This window comes from Taeniopygia guttata, chromosome 6, assembly GCF_048771995.1.
Source record: "Taeniopygia guttata chromosome 6, bTaeGut7.mat, whole genome shotgun sequence".
In the NCBI taxonomy this organism is placed as follows: Eukaryota; Metazoa; Chordata; class Aves; order Passeriformes; family Estrildidae; genus Taeniopygia; species Taeniopygia guttata.
This window is the reverse complement of record NC_133031.1, coordinates 3217049-3235056: the sequence shown is the minus strand read 5'-3', so window position 1 is coordinate 3235056 and position 18008 is coordinate 3217049. Positions and strand designations below refer to the sequence as shown.

General features: G+C 48.6%; 1 protein-coding gene across 1 annotated transcript in view; it reads left to right on the top strand.

Moving 5' to 3' along the window:
- Positions 1-18008, top strand: part of ADAMTS14 (ADAM metallopeptidase with thrombospondin type 1 motif 14) — a 29872-nt gene that overhangs the window by 1112 nt on the left and 10752 nt on the right. The window contains exons 3-6 of the mRNA XM_030275700.4: positions 6500-6656; positions 7297-7493; positions 14421-14504; positions 15622-15778. Of these exons, the coding sequence (XP_030131560.4) occupies positions 6500-6656; positions 7297-7493; positions 14421-14504; positions 15622-15778 (595 nt within the window). The remainder of the gene's footprint in view (positions 1-6499; positions 6657-7296; positions 7494-14420; positions 14505-15621; positions 15779-18008) is intronic.

Genomic DNA, 18008 nt, shown 5'->3' with positions numbered 1-18008 from the left:
GATTAGGAGAAAGGTAAAGTAGGCTCAAAACTTTAAAAGGGTATAAAGAAAAATTTATTAACAGTAACTGAAAGAAAGAGTAATAAAAATGAGAATAAAACCTTCAGAATACTTATTTTCACAACATTTTCTTCTCACTGACAATGTAAAGAAACAAAACGTAAAATTATCACTTCCCTAAATGCCTCCCATGCAAAACTACCACAGGTGCTTTGTGTGTACTGCCTATATTTTGGTGTGGTTTCCTCTTGAGAGATTGATCCTGGTGCCTTGAAACCCGATCTTTTGGTGATGCTTTAGGTGTCTGTGCCATATGTTGCCCTTTAGGCCTTGACAGCAGCAGGTCGCCTTTCCCCACGTGGCCCTGGGTGTAACCTACCTGCTCCATCAGGGTGGTCTGTGCACCAATATTTATTTAAAAGGCTTGGAGAAATTGCCAGTCCTGTGCCTGAACTGCCTCCTGCCCAGATGCTGTTAACCCCACGGGCTGTGCCCGTCTCTGGCACAGGAACACCCACTCGTGGTGATGCTGTTCCATCCTTGCCCACCCGTGTTTTTCCATGGGACGGCTCCAGAACTTTTCCTCTGCATTTCCCACCTCTTGAATGATGCTGTGTGAGCTTGAGCACCTCGTGAAATCTCTGTTAGCTGCAGTCTGGCTCCCACCAGGCATCTTTTCATAGGAGGATGTCTTGTTTTTTGTTTGTTTTCCTAATCACTCAGGAGCTCAGAGGCTCTTGGCTTTCTGAGCACAGGTCAGCATCAGTAACTTGCTGCCACAGCGCTTTAATTCCTTTAAATGGCTCTGTTACCTCATTATCCCCAGCATCTGCTCTGCCTGTGGGTTCCCTACCTTTGATACGCTTGGGGAAGCGCTTATTTTTTAATACCCTTGGCCCGTTGCCCTTCAGATTTCCTTTGAGCCAGTTTAAATCTTGTTTTAGGTGTCAGAGTTTGCTGTTTTCTCCCGGTACCACTTAAACTTTACTGCCAGGTTAGAAGAAACGCATTGTTTAGTGCCTTTAAAAAAATTTTTTTTTTATATATTTCTTTTTTAGTTACTTTATTCTGGGAGCTCCTTAAGCCAATTTTGGCCACCGGCACAAACAATCTGGCATTCCTTTCTTTTTATACAGTGCCTGATTCTATTGTACAAGCAGAAATGACAGAGCAGCACAGCTAGGAAAACGTATTTCGCCTACATATAGGAACTAAATTTTTTTAGCACATAATCCACACCTTTTGAAGCATCCTTTTGGGAATGGGCTGAGGCTGTGGACTTGCTGACATTTTTCCGGGACACGGATTGCTCTGGGACTGGCCAATCTGGGCAGGCTTGGAAGCTTTAAAGGCATTTCCTATAGATCCAGCAGGTAGTGCTGGGTCTGGAACAGAGAGCAGGGCTTGAAGCGTGCAGATTCCGTGGCAGATCTTTTTCCCTTTGGCATCACGAGCAAGAGGATGCTGGAGGTGCTCAGCAGCTGATCCATGTCCTGCTGTGGCACAGCTTTGGGGATTTTCTTCCCCAGAGCCCATTGTATTGTTAGTGTCAATCCCAAGCAGGCTTTAATTTAACTTTTCCAGGCTTTCCTAGGCTTTAGCCCCAAGTTTTCCCATCTCAGCCCCTTGCACACCTTGTTGGTTGTCATTCTTTTTGCCCTTGTTCCAGCTGGGTTAGGATGTAACCAGAGGATGCTTTTCCATGTGGATTTATGCAGTCATATCCTGCCATTCATGGATAAACACACTCTTTTAAGCCCATATAAAGGAAGAAGTGGCTTTTCCCCCTGGACATGGAATTTTTTTTTCTATTTTCTGCAATAAATTTATTGCTTGGTGACCAACAAATCAATATCCTGGCATCCACCAGGAATTTCCAGAGCTGGCCTGCTGAAGGACATGAGGTTGAGGGGACAAGCAGGTGCTTGGCTCTCTTGCCCTTATGATAGAGTTGATTTGTTTTTTCCATGGGTTTTCTGGCTTGGGCTTAAGTGAGTCTGACATCTTCAGTCTGCTCAAGATCCACCTACTTTGAAGGAGCGGGGAGATCAAGAGGATTCCCAAAAAACAATGAAAAGAGCTTGGTTTAGGAAACAGAGCAAGAAATGGAACCAAAACCTGATTGTAGGTGTGGATGGGATGGGAGGATGATGTTTACGACCTGAGAAGCAGCAGAGCATCTGGGAGGGACGAACGTGGTCAGGAATGTTGCTGATGGGCTGGAGGAAACTCTTCCATAAGCAAGGAGCCTGGAATTCCTGTGAACTTTTGCTGGAAGTTGCCCACGAGTGTCGGAAGGGGACTGTGGCTTTTGCATCCCGGTATAGCGCACGTGGGAGGCGCAGGGCCGTGCTTGGCTGTGGTTCCTGGCCAGAGGAAGAGCTCTGGGATGCTGTGGGTGAGGGCTGTGCACACAAAGAGATTAGGCTGTGTATAAACAGAGACTGAGATTATAAATAACAGGGGGGGAGTGGAGGAGAGGAAGAAAAAACCACCAAAACCCGAACCATGAACCAGCTCTTGAAAAAGAGAGTCCACCCAAAGTCTTTCCTAAATCCATATTTAGCCATGTAGGCGAGCCCATCCTTTTTCCAGATGCCAAAGCTGCGGCACCTTCCACGGCTGCCATTCGCTGTGGGCATCCACACGTGGGAATCTGGCCTTTCCTTTTTTGCAAGGGTGTCTCGTACCGGGCTGGGAAGGTGCTGTTGCCCATATCATAATTTCAAAGCTGATCTAAGCCACCAAATTCCTGACTGGTAAAGCAGCGTTAGCAGAAATCTCCGCCGGCGGACGCGTCTCGCTGCAGTGAAGGCATCCCACATTTTTCCCCACTGGCTTTAGCAGCGTGTGGTCGACCTTGCTTCCTTCCTGCTTTGCTGGTTGCAGGGATGGGTGAAGGATTATCACCCACACAGACATCATATTTGTGTGCCTGGCTTTTCCCTGGGGTGATTTGCCGTAGTGCTGCAAACTGTAGAGGCAGCGTTTTCCATCCCCCTGGCGCTGGCTTGCTTCAGATGGGTGGCAGCAGATAAGCAGAACACAAAAGCCCTCAGAAAAAGTAATTAATAGGGAACAGAGGGAGAAACAGCCCCCCCAGAATGATACCCCACTGAAAAAATGATGGCTTGGACTTTCAGGATTTTCCTTGCAGTTCCTGAGCTGTAGGGTTAATTTTGGGGAGAAAAAGGGTGTGAGATGTCCCTTTGGTCACATAGATCCCACTGGCCTCAGCTGGTGTGGGTGCTATATGGATATGAGGGCTTTTCTCCCAGGTGATAATCCCAAGTTTTGACAGTGAGATGCAAACCAGGCCCTATTTGGGCTGAAAACCCAATTAAGTAATTAGTGCTGAGTGTGTCTTCATGTCCTCATTCCACCAGGAGCTACATTTGAGGCCTGGCTCGGGTCACCTGGAAAAGCCTGACCTGTAGCCACCCCAAAAACCTCTCATCTTGGTAAGAAGAGCAGGGAAAAGGAGTCAAGGAAGGCAAAGTGTTTGGGCTGAAAAGCCTGTGCTGCAGAGAAGCATGAAAATAGTGATGGAGCACCTCTGGACCATGCCTGATGCCCCCTGGATGAAGGGGGAGCGCTGTTATCCATGGTGTCTGTGTTCACACTGCCTGGTTTTCTAGGACTTTTTGTCCAAATTATGTGTAAATCTTACAGGAAATATACATACTATGCACCCAGTTGGATTTCCCCCTCTCATTAGCTTCCCTGGTCGGGTACAGCAGCTTTATTAATTTTTCCACATCTCAGCTGTATTAATTGTCAGAATTTCCTGAACTCCTGTGGGAATTGGAGGTTTTTACTCAGCAGTGGAGGGGGAGTTCCTTACTCAGGGTCCTCGAGAGTCCCCCTTAGTGAGGCAGGAGTTCATCTCTGCCTTAGCCTGGGGAGGCACAGGAGAGCTGGGGAAAACACTTCACCCTCTGTGAGCTAGCAGGAGTGAGTTTGGTGTATGTTTCCCTCTTTCCAGTGGAATTCTCTTTAAAGGGCCATTTTCTAGTTGGGGAGTACCTTCTCTGACAGCTGCAGACAGCATCTCATGTTAGGAAAAACAGTGGTAATAGTCCCCCCAGTTGATTTAATTAGATTTGGTTTTATTAAACCAAATTAAAATCAAGGGTGGGAAGCATATGGCTAATTGATCCCTGAGGATGGGATTGAGCTCTTGGAAAAAGCCCCCAAAAAAACCGAGTGGAACTTTTTGGGTGGCATCTGACCTTTTCTGCTGCTTCTCTACTGTTACAACCCTCCCAAAATGCTGAAATACCACCTGAGCAGCTCCTCTTTGTGAGCAGGCAGGTTGGCGCATGCCTCTTGCATAGATGTTTTTTGGGTTGTTTTGGTTTTTTAATTTAGTTTTGTGAATGCTAGGGTGACCACTGCAGCTTCTGTTCCATTTCTTGGGCTGCTCTGATCAGCAGAAATCCCTGCGTTATCCCCTTTGCCGTCAGTTGTCCCCGGAGTCGGCAGCGCGTTGCATCCTGCCTTTGGGAGAAAGTCTGGGCTGCTTTATTCCTTGAGCCAGATATAATTAGTCACGAGCTGTAGAGCAGCTCAAACCCAAGTGGACTGTGGCTTGGGACCAGGCTCTTTCATGTTTTAATCCAGCCTTGCCCCGGTGCGGCGGCACGGCTTTCCTCCAGCTGCCTGACTCAGCAAGTCCCGGCTTTGGCCCTAAACCCATCAACCGGCTTTGGGGTGCCTGGTCCCAAACAAAACGCTCTGTGGCAGGGCTGGGAGGGGGTAGTGGTGTCCCAGAAGAGGTCCTCCTGGGGCACGGGTGGCTTCTGCTCCTTCTCTTATTGTATAACAAAGAACAATGTTTCAGAGCTGGAAATGAGGAGAATTTCTTCATGGAAGGGGTTGTCAGGCCCTGGCACAGCTTGTATTCCCCATCCCTGGAGGGACTGAGGAGATGTATAAATGTGGCACTTGGGGATGTGGTTTAGTGGTGGCCTTGGCAGTGCTGGCTCAATGGTTGAACTTGATGATCTTGGAGAGCTTTTCCAACCTAAAGGATTCCGTGTTTCTGTGCCCTGCCCCATCATCATGGCCTTGCCCAACCATCACTGGACCTGACTGGTGGTTTGACTCCCTGGCTTGTTCTCTGCCTCATCACCCCCACCCTGCCCGGCGCTCCTGGTTAAACCTGGCTGTGTTCTTCATCTCCTTGGCTGAGAGAGGGTGGGGGCACAACCCCTGGCTGCCCTGGTTTGACCTGGTTCTTTCTGTGGGAAGAACCTAAGATATGTGTGTCAGGCAAGGACTTGGATTCCTCAGGAAGGAGGTAAAACAAAACCAGCCAAAAGCCCACTTAGCAGTGGAGTTAAGCAGTTAATAATACCCAAGTGGAGCAGGAAATTTGGTGGAATCCAACAGAGCCAGGTTGGCCATTGCCTGATGAACCCAATGGGATGTGAACACGAAGGGGACCCAAAGAGCCAGGTGGGTTTGGAAGAGCCACAGCCTCTGTCCAAAATACAGCTCTGTAAATATTTTACTTCTCTTTTGTTTGATGAGACCCATTCCAACACCCCAAGACAAGGATTCCAGTAGGTCCACGCTGCTGAAGGCTTTGCTCCAAGAACAGATCCGTATGTTCTGCTGGTGCTTTCCAGGCAGCTCTTCGACAGTGGGCAGCTCTGGAGGAAGGAGCACACGCGTGCACCATGCAGGGAGCTGGGAAAAATGCCGAGCTGGGGGGACTGCCCGTGAGAGAGAAGCCAAATCCTGGTGATCCTTTTCCTTGCCCGAGGTCTGAGCTGGCCGGCGCTGCGGGGTGTGAGCGCTCAGGCTGATGTAAGGGGGATTTGATGGGAGCTTGGTGTTAATTAGGAGCAGGTTGGTAGTCAGGACAACACTTCCAGCGATGTTTGCCCTGTCATTCATCTTCCCTGTGTTTGGGAGGTGGAGTTGTAATGCTTTCCAGCTTCTGCTCCAACAGGATTCCCCTGTGTTAATTCCCAAGTACTTCATGGGGCAGAGGGAATGGTTTCTCTTTCTTCCTTCTTGTTGCAGCTCGTAGTGTCAGTGGAATGGCAGATATCCTAAAGGCACTGTGGGAATGGAATGGGAAGGGTTCAGGGAGATTCAGGAGTGTCTTGGGAGCCCCTTCAGCCTTGTATCCCTGAGTTCAGGGTCCAGCACAGCTCATGGATGAGACAGAACAGAGTTTCGTAGCCATATAAAGACACAAATTGAATTGCAGCCGGGTTGGTTTTTTTTTGTTGGTTGGTTTTTCCCTACTGTTTTTTTTTTTTGCCCATCTACAGAGGAAATTAAGGGTTTTCATAAATTAATATGGTATTAGAACCATCCTGGTGTCATGGAGTAGGATCAAAACAAGATTATTTGGGATGCCTTTCCCCTTTGTGCATGCTCTGCATCAATCCTTAACGAGTCTACTGAGTGTGTGTGTCCCACTACACTTATATAAAACCACATCGTTTTTCCCCGCTTTTCCTTGTTTCTTTGTGGAGTCCAGGCTGGCCTGATTCGGACAGACAGCAACGAGTTTTTCATTGAGCCCCTGGAGAGGGGCCAGCAGGACACAGAGGAGCACGGGAGGGCCCACGTGGTCTATCGGCGCTCAGCCATCCGGCAGGATGGCGCCGAGCCGCGCCACGACCTCCATCCTGAAGGTAGGGGCTGCTGGAATCCAGTCTTTCCTAGCAACTGGTAATAAATATTTCACGTGGGGAGAGGATTTCCCCTCCCACGAGCCCTTGTGCATCTCAGTTTAACTGCTAAAGTCAAGAAGAAGGAAAGGAAATGCTGAGCTGGAGGTGCTGCAGTCTTGCTTTGATCACCTGTGTTGTGAGAGTGTTGAGGCACTGGAAGTTGTTGTCCAGAGAAGCTGTGGCTGCCCCATCTCTGAAAGTGTCCAAGGCCAGGCTGGATGGGGCTTGGAGCAGCCTGGGCTAGTGGAAGGTGTCCCTGCCCATGGTAGGGTCTGGAACAGGATGATCTCTAAGGTCCCTTCCAACTCAAATCATTCTGTGATGATTCTATGAAACGTGGCCTTGATTTAGATCATAGAATCATTTAGTATGGAAAAAACCTTTAAGGTTCTTGAGTTTAATCATTAACATGTCTTTTAGTGTTGGTCTTCACAATTCAGATCCATTTCCCCACCGCAGAGTGAGCTGGACCAGCAACCAGCTGGAGCTCAATATCCCATTAGAGTCAAATCTTGTATCTGGTTTTCTACTGAATTTCTACTTCTGTGGAGCGTCACCGTAGAGTCAAATCACCTCAAAGGCTCTTTCTTTTCCTGCCCAGTGCCCGGTGTGCAGGTGGGTGAGCTCCCAAATTCCCTGGAGCTGATGACGGAGCGGCTGGGGGACGCGGAGCGCAAGCGGCGCCACGCCAGGAAGGATGACTACAACATCGAGGTGCTGCTGGCCGTGGATGACTCCATTGTGCGCTTCCATGGCAAGGAGCACGTCCAGAACTACGTCCTCACCCTCATGAACATAGTAAGGCTCAGCTCTGGGCGATGTGGATCCCACCCTTCCCTGGGTTTAGTGCTCTTCTGATGCTGCAAATCTGTTATCCTGGGAAAAGAAATGGGTTTGGGAGGGGGAGCAGTGCTGCAGGAAGGGCTGTGCCTTCACACAGCTGGCTCTGGTGTTTAATAGCTGTGGGAATTGGAGGGATAGAAAACAGAGCCCTTTGAAGTTCAGACCCAATGGCAGGGTCTGGCATGTTGGTGTTGTCACTGTCTGTCACCTGAGTCCAGAAGTTTCTCCTGGCTGAAAATGTTTCCTCCTCATCACTGAAGTCTCAGCAAATGCTAGAGAAGAGAATGGCCATGGCTTCCTTAGTTAGAAATTATGATAGCTGTAATTTGTTTTGCATTTATTCTGAATACTATTTGTTCATAGAGAAAATATTTTTATAGCTTTTTAGAAGCTTTTTGGAAACCTGTGCACCTGGATAACCATTCAGGATATGTTTGAAAAGCAGTTTAGAGCAGCTTTACAGTTCCTGCACCCTTCCTCACTCCGAGGCACCGGGCAGCCTGTGCTGGTTCCCTTTTTATTCCTTTCTAAGATAAAAACATCCGTATTCCCTGAGTCCTGAGAGATGTGGAAGGATCAATATTTATTCATCCAGTCATCCTGGAGGAGGTTTGCTCCTCCAGCACCTGAATGTCTGCAAATAAGGTCTATGCTCAAGTATCTCTTTCTCTCTCCCAGTTTTGTTTTGTTTTCCATGCTTTATCCTCACCTCTGTTTATTTATTTTTCTTTAAGTGTTCTTTGACACAGTGGTGAAAAATGTTCAAAAAGCTCCACGAGCTCTGGAATAGCCAAGTTATAAAGATGCTTTTGGGTGCTTGGTTGTTGGTTTGGGCATTATTTCTGCCATATGGCTGGCAACGAAGGGGAAATTATAAACATAGTGGGGGAGGATTTGTGGCATTAAGGGTGATGGGGTGAAGGATGAGTGAAGTGGCTGGTCCTGAATAGGGAAAATTGTGAGGAAGCACACATCTTCATCACAGTGTTTTATTCTCTGGCACGTTATCCCAATGCCTGTTGTCCGATGCTCTCAGCATCGCTTAAATTCACTTTCCAAGCATTTCTCCCCTTGGTCTATTAAATCCTCCTGCCGGGGGAAGCCGCAGGGTTCCCTGCTCTGCTCTCTGGCTCTTCCCACGTTCTGGGGGTCGGAGATGATGTCATTTTTCCTTTCCAATCCCGGGGGGGAAGGGGGGGCCAGGATGGCCAGTTTGAGCGCCCGGGGATTGTCAGCTCTAATCAAAAGGTGGGTTTCCAGGCTCATTTCATGGTTCCTACCCCACAGGCAGGACTTTTCAGGGAGTGAATGCGCGGGATGCTGCGCTGGGAGAAGGGAGGACCCGCTGCCTATTCAATGGGGAAGGGGACCCCAGGATAAGACAGGCAACAAATACTTACCCCAAGTATTATTTCCTTCTATATATTCTCCCCCCCCCCCCCAACCCCCTTCCCCTTCTTTCTTTCTGGCTTTTAGTGCGTTTTCTTTCCAGCTTTGCCGTGACCTCCGTCCGCCTCCTCTTCCCTTGGCGCCGCCTCGTTTCCTTAGCGGCTCAAATTGCCTTAAAACACCCGATTCAGCAGAAAAAAAAAGAGTTCTGCTTTCTGGCCTGGGTGGCAGAGGGAGGGAGAGAGGAGGATGCCGGGGGGCTGGCGGGGAGGAGCCTGCTGGGACCACACAGCTGAACATTAATCCCATTAGATGGAGGCAAAGGGAAGAAGGATGGGAGGCTTGGCCAGCCCTCCAACGAGGAAAGGACTTAAGGAGCTGGGCTGGAGTACGTCAGGGAATACTGGGAAAGTTTCCTGTCTAGGAGCTCTCCTATCAAGATAAATCCCAAGGAAAGGGGGCAACGAGTTTGGAAGCAACGAGAAACTTTCCTGGCTTTTCCTGAGGTCTCCACTGAGTGCCGAGGGAGCAGTGGGACATGTATCCCTTCCCAGCGCTGCTGTAGGTAGGGTCCCGGGGCTCTTCCCAAGACACAAAACCCTTTATTAGGAACTCAGTGGTAAATGATTTGTCACGGAGGAGGTTTTTTTATGAAAAGAAACAAACCCTGCAGCCCTTATTTCATTGCCAGGAATGTGGATGCTTTTCAGTAAAAGGCTCTGTGTCCATCCCGGGAAACTGATGTGAGGATGACTGCTCCTTTTGTGCACCTAAGAGCTTCCCTGCAGGCAGGCTGCCTTCCTTGCTAGCTTCCAGCCTGCATTCCCAGCCTTTCCTTTCCTCCTTGGCTCAGATGCTGCCCAGGAATTTGGGGTCAGGTTGGAGTGAGTGGGAAAGGCACAACTGCCCCTCTGCCATCAGTTGCTGAGTGTATCTCTGCTCTGAGCTGGGCATTGCTGTGTCCACCTAACCAAAACTGGTCTGTTGGGCTCTTGGGATGAATGTTTGGTGATGTGGTGGCTCTGCAAAGCTCTCTTGCTTGCTGCCTGTGGCAGGGATTGTGATGTTGTAGAAGGAAAATTTGGATCCCACAGCCATGGTGGCTGCTGAGATCAAGGGCTGGGAACCAGGAGGGGATCCAGCACCCTGGAAAAGGAAGAGGAGAGGAAATATTCAGTGTTTGGCTCTGCTTTCCAGTCTATTGCTTTCAGGGTGTTGGGCTTCTTGGTTTTCTCCACAAGACTTCCTGCTGCTCATCCCTGATCCTTCAAGTCTTGGGGTGGCTCCACTTGGAGGGGAGAAGCCAAGCTATGGCTGTGTTAAACCTGGCCCTGGCCTCAAATGGGTTCCTGGGCTTTTGTCTGATATTGCCCATGAGTTGGTTAAGGATGCAAAGGTTCTTGGTGTTTTCCCATTGTTTTGGGTTACTAGGGAAACCCCATGAGTCAGAGCCCTCTCCAGGCTGGGACTTGCCTGGCTCCAGCTGAAATTATTGTTCCCAAGGGCAGAGCAACAAAGAGTGCTACTGAGACCCCACAGAAGAGAAGGGTTGGGAACAAAAATTAAACCTTCAGCTTTAATTTTAACCTGTGTGTGTTTTTTTCTTAGGTGAGGGGTTTATGAGCCACTTCCTTGCTAACTGATATTAACAAAAATACCTCTGATGTTTCTCATATGTCCATGCAGTTTTCCCTGTAGAGAGAATGTACGTTATGCGTGTGTTGCTATTTTTTTGGGACAATGTACCTTGTTCTTTAGAGTGCTCTGATCAAATCTAGCCTTGCTCTGCAGAACAATTCTCCCCTTCCTCTGTCCCTCCCCACAGATAATGTGGGTCAGCCCTCACAGAGGTGAAGGTGACATTGTGCATTATGCAAGCCCAAAAATGTACTAAGGGGGACTTTCCCCTCCCTTCCTAAGCCCCCAGCCCCAGCAAAGAGGTTCGGGGTGAATCCACCAGCATGAAAACCGAGCGAGGGAATAAAATAAAGGAGTTTAAAGATGACTTGGCTGTTCCGAGTAAGCGATCCTGGCGTTTTGAAATGTCAGCTATTCTGCTGGTTTGGCAAATTCTTCTCGTGTCTCTCCCTTTGTTTTCCTTCCCTGAAGAACAGCAAGGTCTAGACCTCGTTGCCAGTGCGGTTTTGCTGTCGGGATCGTGCGTCTGGGGCTGCAGACTCGGGGCTGGCCAGAGGTTTGCAGGGATTTAGGGAGGCAGCCTGCCCTGCTCCCAGGTTGTAACATTCCTTTCACCATAAAGCAATGCCACTGCCTCCTTGCTGTTGCAGGGTTTGGGGGAGTCCTATGGGGTGGTTGTTCCTGCTGGTTTGTCCTTAAATTACAGTGAAACTTAAGGGCTGGGCTGTTTATAGCGGGGAAAATTCCATTTTAAATGAAAGAGGAGAGCATTTCTTCCCAGGTGATGGTGTGAAACAGGCTGAGCATGGATGAAAGGGATAAGATCTTTATCCCATGGCTTCAGGGATATTTTTTTTCATATAAAAATAGGTCTTTTTTACTGGAACCCTTTGCTGAACAGATATTTTTGGGGGAAGGGGTTTTTCTGAAGACACTGACTTGCTTAATGGCATGTGCAGAGGGCAGGGGGAGTTGTGCCAAGCCTGCAAACTGCTCTCCAGGTGAACTTCCATTTCCAAGGTGATACTCAGCCCCTGCAGCTCCATCACCACTTCTTCCACAGGCACTGGAGCACTTGGGGCCCTGCTGATGTTCTCCCCTGCCCCAAAATTTGGGGCCTGCAGGGTCACAGCCCTTGCAGCAGCCAGCACTAAGTCCTTTTGATATGATTCTTTCCCCCCTGCCAATCAATAATTTATATCTGGCTGTGAAGGGAAGTCTGTAGCCTTGGGCAGTTTGGTTTCACATCTGCTTTCTGAATTAACCCTAAAGGTCACTGCTGAGCTGGTATCATTTAGGTGCAGATCCCTGCCTAAACCCTGGACTAAACAGGTGCTGGGCTTTAGGTTAACTCTTCATTTCAGAGGTTGAAATGGAGTGCCACACTGAGGGAGTACCAGGACCCTGCGAGCTGGAGGAGAATGGGATTTAGCACTGCTTTATAAGGAAGATTTATGGAATTAAATCCCGTCTCGGAATAATACAGCAGGATCTACTGAGCATCCTGCCAAAATATCCTGTGCACCTGGGAAGGGAGAGGTCTGTGCTGCTCCACGTGATGCTCCCAGTCACAGCAAGGTCAGGTTGTGGCTGGTAGAGAGGTCCCTAAGGCAGGAACATGGTTCATCCTGATGGATTGAGGGGTCCTCAGGAGCAGGCAGCAAGCAGCAGAGCACTGGGTGGATGACCATAAAATCCTAAAATCATGGAATGGTTTGGAAGGTGCATGAAAGCTCATCCCATTCCTACCCCCTGACATGTGCAGGGACACCTTCCACCATCCCAGGTTGGTCCAAGCCCAATCAAACCTGACCTTGGACACTTCCAGGAACAGGGCAGCCACAGTTTCTCTGGGCAGCCCGTGCCAGGGCCTCACCTCCCTGAGTTCCTTCCCAGTGTCCCATCTTACCCTACCCTCTCTCAGTCTGGAGCTCCAGCTTCTGCTGGGGGTGAAGGAAAATGTGTGATGGTTTGGTAAAGTGAAGGAAATGGTTGTGTTTCCTGTCCTGTTCCCCACACCACCCCCCAGGTCCAGCTCTGCATCTCTTCAAGCATGGTTTTAATTTCTCCGTCTCTTTCCCACCCTGCCATATTACCAATATTTTTGTAATCAAACTAACGACGTGGGATTGTTCCCGGATGCCAAAGCCTCCTACATCCTAAAACCCAGGCTGACATCCCTGGGGAGTTGCAGCTCCTTGCTGGGCTGGATCCTTCATACCTCAGTGGGTCTGGAGGCCTGAGTAACATTTGCAGCTGCAGCACTGCATGACCTTCCACCCTTCTGTGCACATCCCCAAAAAAATAGGGTTGGGATCAGAAAAAATCCATCATATTCTCATTATTTGTACAAAAAGGAGAGGGTGAAGGAGCAACTCGCCCACAGAAAGTAGGGATGAGCTGAGGGTGGGTTGACCAGTGAGTTATCTTTCCACACTGATAGATAAAATACCCCACGGCTCTTGCAGCTTCTGCATTCAAAGGGATGCATTAATGAGGAGGGACTGGAAGTTTATTGATTAATTTTAATTTTTTTATAATCGATTTTGCTGCATTCAAGGCTCAGGATCTGCATTACCCCTCTGCATGGCTCGGAGGCATCCCATGGGAGTATTGGTTGTCACGGGGAAAAGGTTAACACTGGGTTTTTGGGTTTAAAACTGGACTGAGTGGGTATTTCAAATGGAATCCCAGGCTGGAAAATGGGGGGCTTGTAAAACACTGGGGAGAGGCTGACATGGACTTGGGCAGCAGTAAAAGGGTAGTTGTCACCCAGCCTTTGATGTAAAATTGAAAAACACCAAAGGCATGGAGGAAAAAATAGAAAAGATCAATAAATCTGACTTTATAACCTTCATCTAGTCTGGAAGGCTATGATAGAACTGAGGCAAATTAGTCCCCCTTTTGGCAAAGCTTGAAAAGTATATTTTAATTAAAACATGAATTCTAGTCAATATTAAAAATTGTCTTAATTCAGTCTCTTCAACTTCTGCAGTGAACCCCCATTTGTGGAACTGTTCATTTGCGAGGCTTTTTAGGAAAAAGAAAGCCCCATTCTCAGAAATCAGGGTGTATTTCTTCCCTGGGCTGTGTTTTTCCACGTGCTTTGCAGGAGGTGCAGGCTCTCGCGTGGGTTTGTGGTTGCCCACTCCGTGCCTCTCTCCATGTCACTGGGCTCAGCTCTCAGAGCCATTTCCCATCTGGGTGTCCTACTCTCTTGGTAGCATTTAGGAGTAGAATTTGTTTATTCATCCTGGAAGTGCAGAAGGAAGAGGTTGTAGCTGGTTATTTCCTTTGCAAGGTCATTTTTAATAGCCGAGGATAGTACAAATCTCATTGACTCATGAGCCCTCCCTGTTCTCTTCATTGTGTTGCCTTCTCCTGGGATTTCTGGAGCCATAGGTCAGGTTTGACTCACTGATGTGACTGAGGAAAGCCCTGGCTTTGGGGAGAGGCAAAGTATTGTATCAAAAAGCTGATTTTCCTTCGGATGCTGGAGTCTGGAGCATTTCCATCCCTCTGAAGGATTCATATTCTAAAGAGGCAATGGGTCATTGAGAAATGAGGTGGAGGAAACACAGCCTTTGATGGAAATGGGTGATGTCATTGACCATCTGAGCCATTCCTGGGGAAATTTTGGCTTATTCCAACTCGGCTTGTTGGCACTGCGCTTGTTACACGTGGGAAAATGGGGAAAAAAATCCTCCCTGCAGTGGGAGGAGAGAGATGAGATCTTTGCACCTGGTCTTGGCAAGCCTGGAGGGGTGTGGAACGTGGGAGCATGGAGGACAGGAGGGGCTTGAGAGCTGGGATGGCTTTAACTTCTTCCCTGTTGGATTTCCCTCCCTTCCTCAGGTGGATGAAATTTATCACGACGAGTCGCTGGGCATCCACATCAACATCGTGCTGGTCAGGATGATCATGGTGGGATATCGTCAGGTAAATCCAGCAGGAGATGCTCTAATGTTTATTTAGCACTTAGGTAAGCCCGGCCTTGGGAAAACGTGGCAGCTATCAGAGCCCAGATGACAACTGTGCTGAGCAGAGGTGAATTTGAACCTTCCTTAGCCTGGTTTTTGGGGGCTGAGGACCTGGATAAGCCCCCTGGCCTACGAGGCCCTCAGGGAGGCGGTGGGTGGCTGTGATCTTCTGTTGTGTGCTTGCTCTGGGATGTGGGGAAAACCACAGAGGCTTCCTCGGAGCTCTGTAGATGATGGAGTAAAGGTGGCTTCCCACACTGAGAGGATCTGGACATTAGTGAGGAAAAGCTGATGTTGAGATCTCCTTGTCTGTCTCCCTGGCTGTCCCGTAGTTCTCGTGTGGCTTGGGCATGGCCAGGAAAAGCATGGGAAACTTTTCTGAGAAGTTTTCCTGTGGTTTCTCAGGCTGCACTTATTTTTTAAGGCTTGTTCAAGCACAACAGCCAGATTTTTCTTTAAAACAATGTGATTTTCTCTACTTTTTTTGGGGCAAGCCCCTGTCCCACAGGAAGTGATTTAGCAAGGGTGTTAATGACTCAACATAGTGATGTCTCTGTGTGTGTGTGATCCACAAATAGGACCGGTTAGGTCTTGGGAAAAAACTTCCTTATTATGGAAATATGCTTGGCTGGCAGAAACTCAACACATCCTGGAGATCCAGGGATGGTTCTGAGGAGCAGGGATAAGGATGAAGGCTGGCCCATTTTTGGAGGCTTCCATGGGACCAGGAACATCATCTCTAGCTGAGAAAGCCAACAATCCGTTTGGCTTCATCCCAGTTACATTTGTGCTCTGGGCTGGAGGTTGGTCTGAGGAGGGGAAGGGATTTGGAGCTGTGGTGATACAGCAGGGTGGGAACTGCCAGGCTCTGTTTGGGATGATTTATTCTCCCCAAAGCCAGTGCTTTGTCCAGCTACATCACTTCTTAGGTCCAGGGGGCAATAATAAGGAGCAGATATTTCAATTCCTCCTGCAGCTTCTTACCTCCCACTTGGGCTAACCCCTCCTTGGCTCGCAGGGGAAGGGCAGTGCCTGTCCCTGCTCTCCCCAGCAGCGGATTGTCCATTTTTCCGCAGTCAGTGAGCCTGATCGAGCGGGGTAACCCATCACGGAGCCTGGAGCAGGTGTGCCGCTGGGCGCACTCGCAGCAGCGCTCCGACCCCGAGCACGCCGAGTACCACGACCACGCCGTCTTCCTCACCAGGCAAGATTTTGGGCCCGCAGGTATGCAAGGTACTGTATTTGTCTCGATCAGGTATGTGCAGTTTGCCGGGGAGGGGGGAAAACCAGCGAGGGGTGAGAGGATTTTCTTGCAAGCACAGTCTGTTTCTTGGCCAGCAAGATCCAGAAAAAGGTTATAAAAATCGGTATTTTTTTTTCTTCACATGATGAAGAAGAGAGAGACAGAGGATTAAACCAGAGTATCAGCCTGAATGGATAAAATATCTTTATTTATTTATTCTCTTGCTCTTTGATTTCATTTACCAGTCCTCCCCTTGGCCCAAAACGCCTTAAAAATACAAAAATAAGATAAAAAAGAGATGAAATACCACAGGAAGCCCCACAGAATCAATCAACTTATTCTGTCTTCTGGAGGACTTTAAAGCCTATTTTTATATCGATTTATTTCTTGGACATGGGAGCATTCAATAAACCCTGGGCCAAAGAGGAAATTTTACTGCAGGAATCTCTCACCCTCTTGGTGCAGAGATTGTGCTGGTGTGGTCTGAGAAGTTGGAGACCTCGCTAATAAAAATTTTCAGGAAAATCTTCTGGTGTTTCATGGCTCCATCAGGAAAACATGTGCTTTGGTGTTACCAGGAGAGATGACTTTTCCCAGTTCTGAGCCTGCTTGCTTCCAAATTCCCATCTCCTCCTTTCCACGCTGCTGGCCAGGTCTGGATTTCCATCAGGTGGCTCCGTTCGATGCTGTGAATGGGGTGGGTATTGTCACCCTGATCTATAGCCCAAATCCTCCAGGTGTGCACAGGAGGAAGGAAAGGTGAAGAAGGAAACCTGTCCTAACTTGGATTACCTCCCTGAGAAGGATCTCCCTCAGCAGGAGATGAACCTCAGGAGAAATCCAGCTGGAAACCCTCCTCAATGTGCCAGTGGTCCTGTGGCCACCAAATAGCAGACCTTGGGTTGTGCCAAGCTGGCGACCTGCCCTGGTCTCCTTATCCAGGTCACACGAGTAAAATACCAGCTTTTGTTTCGTTTTTCTAGATCCTTCCTGGCAAAGTGACTGTGTCCAAAGGCATTGGTGAGAGGACCTTTTTTGGCAGAAGGGGGAGACTCCCTAGGCTGCCCCTTGGTGGGAAGGAGTCGTGAGAGCAATGGAGTAGCCCTGCTCTAGGGGTGCTCCTTCCAGCAGCTCCTTCCCTTTTTCCCTACGGATCTGGCTCTCTGCTTGTCACACATCTCCAGGACTTTCTGTGGAAGTCCCCATGTCCTTGCCTGGCTGTGCTGCATGGCACAAGGTGCTCCTCATCCACTGGGAATTTCCTTCTGATTGGGCTGCTGGAGTAGTAACACTGTGCTTGCTCTTGCCTATTTTCCCCGAAACAAAATCCTTGTGGATCCCCGACACCCTGTTAAGCTTGGGGATGTGTGGAATGAAGAACAAGAGTGTGGCACCAAATTATCCCAAATATGCCCTTTGAAGAGAAAAGCAGCGGAGAGATGGGTTGTAAATTATTAATTGCTGCTGTAGAGGTCTTGTCCCTCTGCAGTGAGTGGCACAGAGGGGTTTTCTGGCCTGGGCTGAAGGATGCTTGTTCTCAGAATTAAATATTTTCCAGGTAGTTGCTTCTCGCTATTCTTCTCCTGTGGAGAACCTTTTATACTCCTTCCAATTCTTACTGGGGTCTTCCTTACAAAAAACTGCCTTTGTGAGCATCCACCTTTTCATATTCCTTTGTCCCATCTCCCAACCACAGCTTCTTTGGTTGGGAATTTATCCAGTTTTCATCCTAGACAAAATAAATTTGCCCTCCCCTTGTAGAGAAAGCTTCCCACTACTTTATTCTTTCTTGTGGAAAGTTTCATGGGGGTAAAAAAATATTTTCAAATTATTTATCCAGGACTTGATTTATTACTCTATGGTTAAACCCCATTATGGGAGTGACTTGGTGTGGATCAAGTATCCCACAAGGATGGGGGGGCTCTGTGGACCCCGTGGTTTGGCCAGGGTGGGTGTAGGGTCAGCTCATCAGCATCCCTCTCCTGCTGCTGCCTACTCCTGGCTTGCTGAGCTCTCCTCTTCCAGCATGCCAATCCCCAGGGCACAGTTATCCAGCATGGGCCTGCCCTGCTTTTGCCTCTCTGACCTTTAAGTCCTTCCTTCACTAACTTCCTTGATGCCAAAAAGGGCCAGCCTTAAAAAAAAAACAACACACGTAAAAAAACTCTGGGGAGTAAATTCTGGAGTGTGCCAGCAAGTTAATTCAATTGGACAAAAATA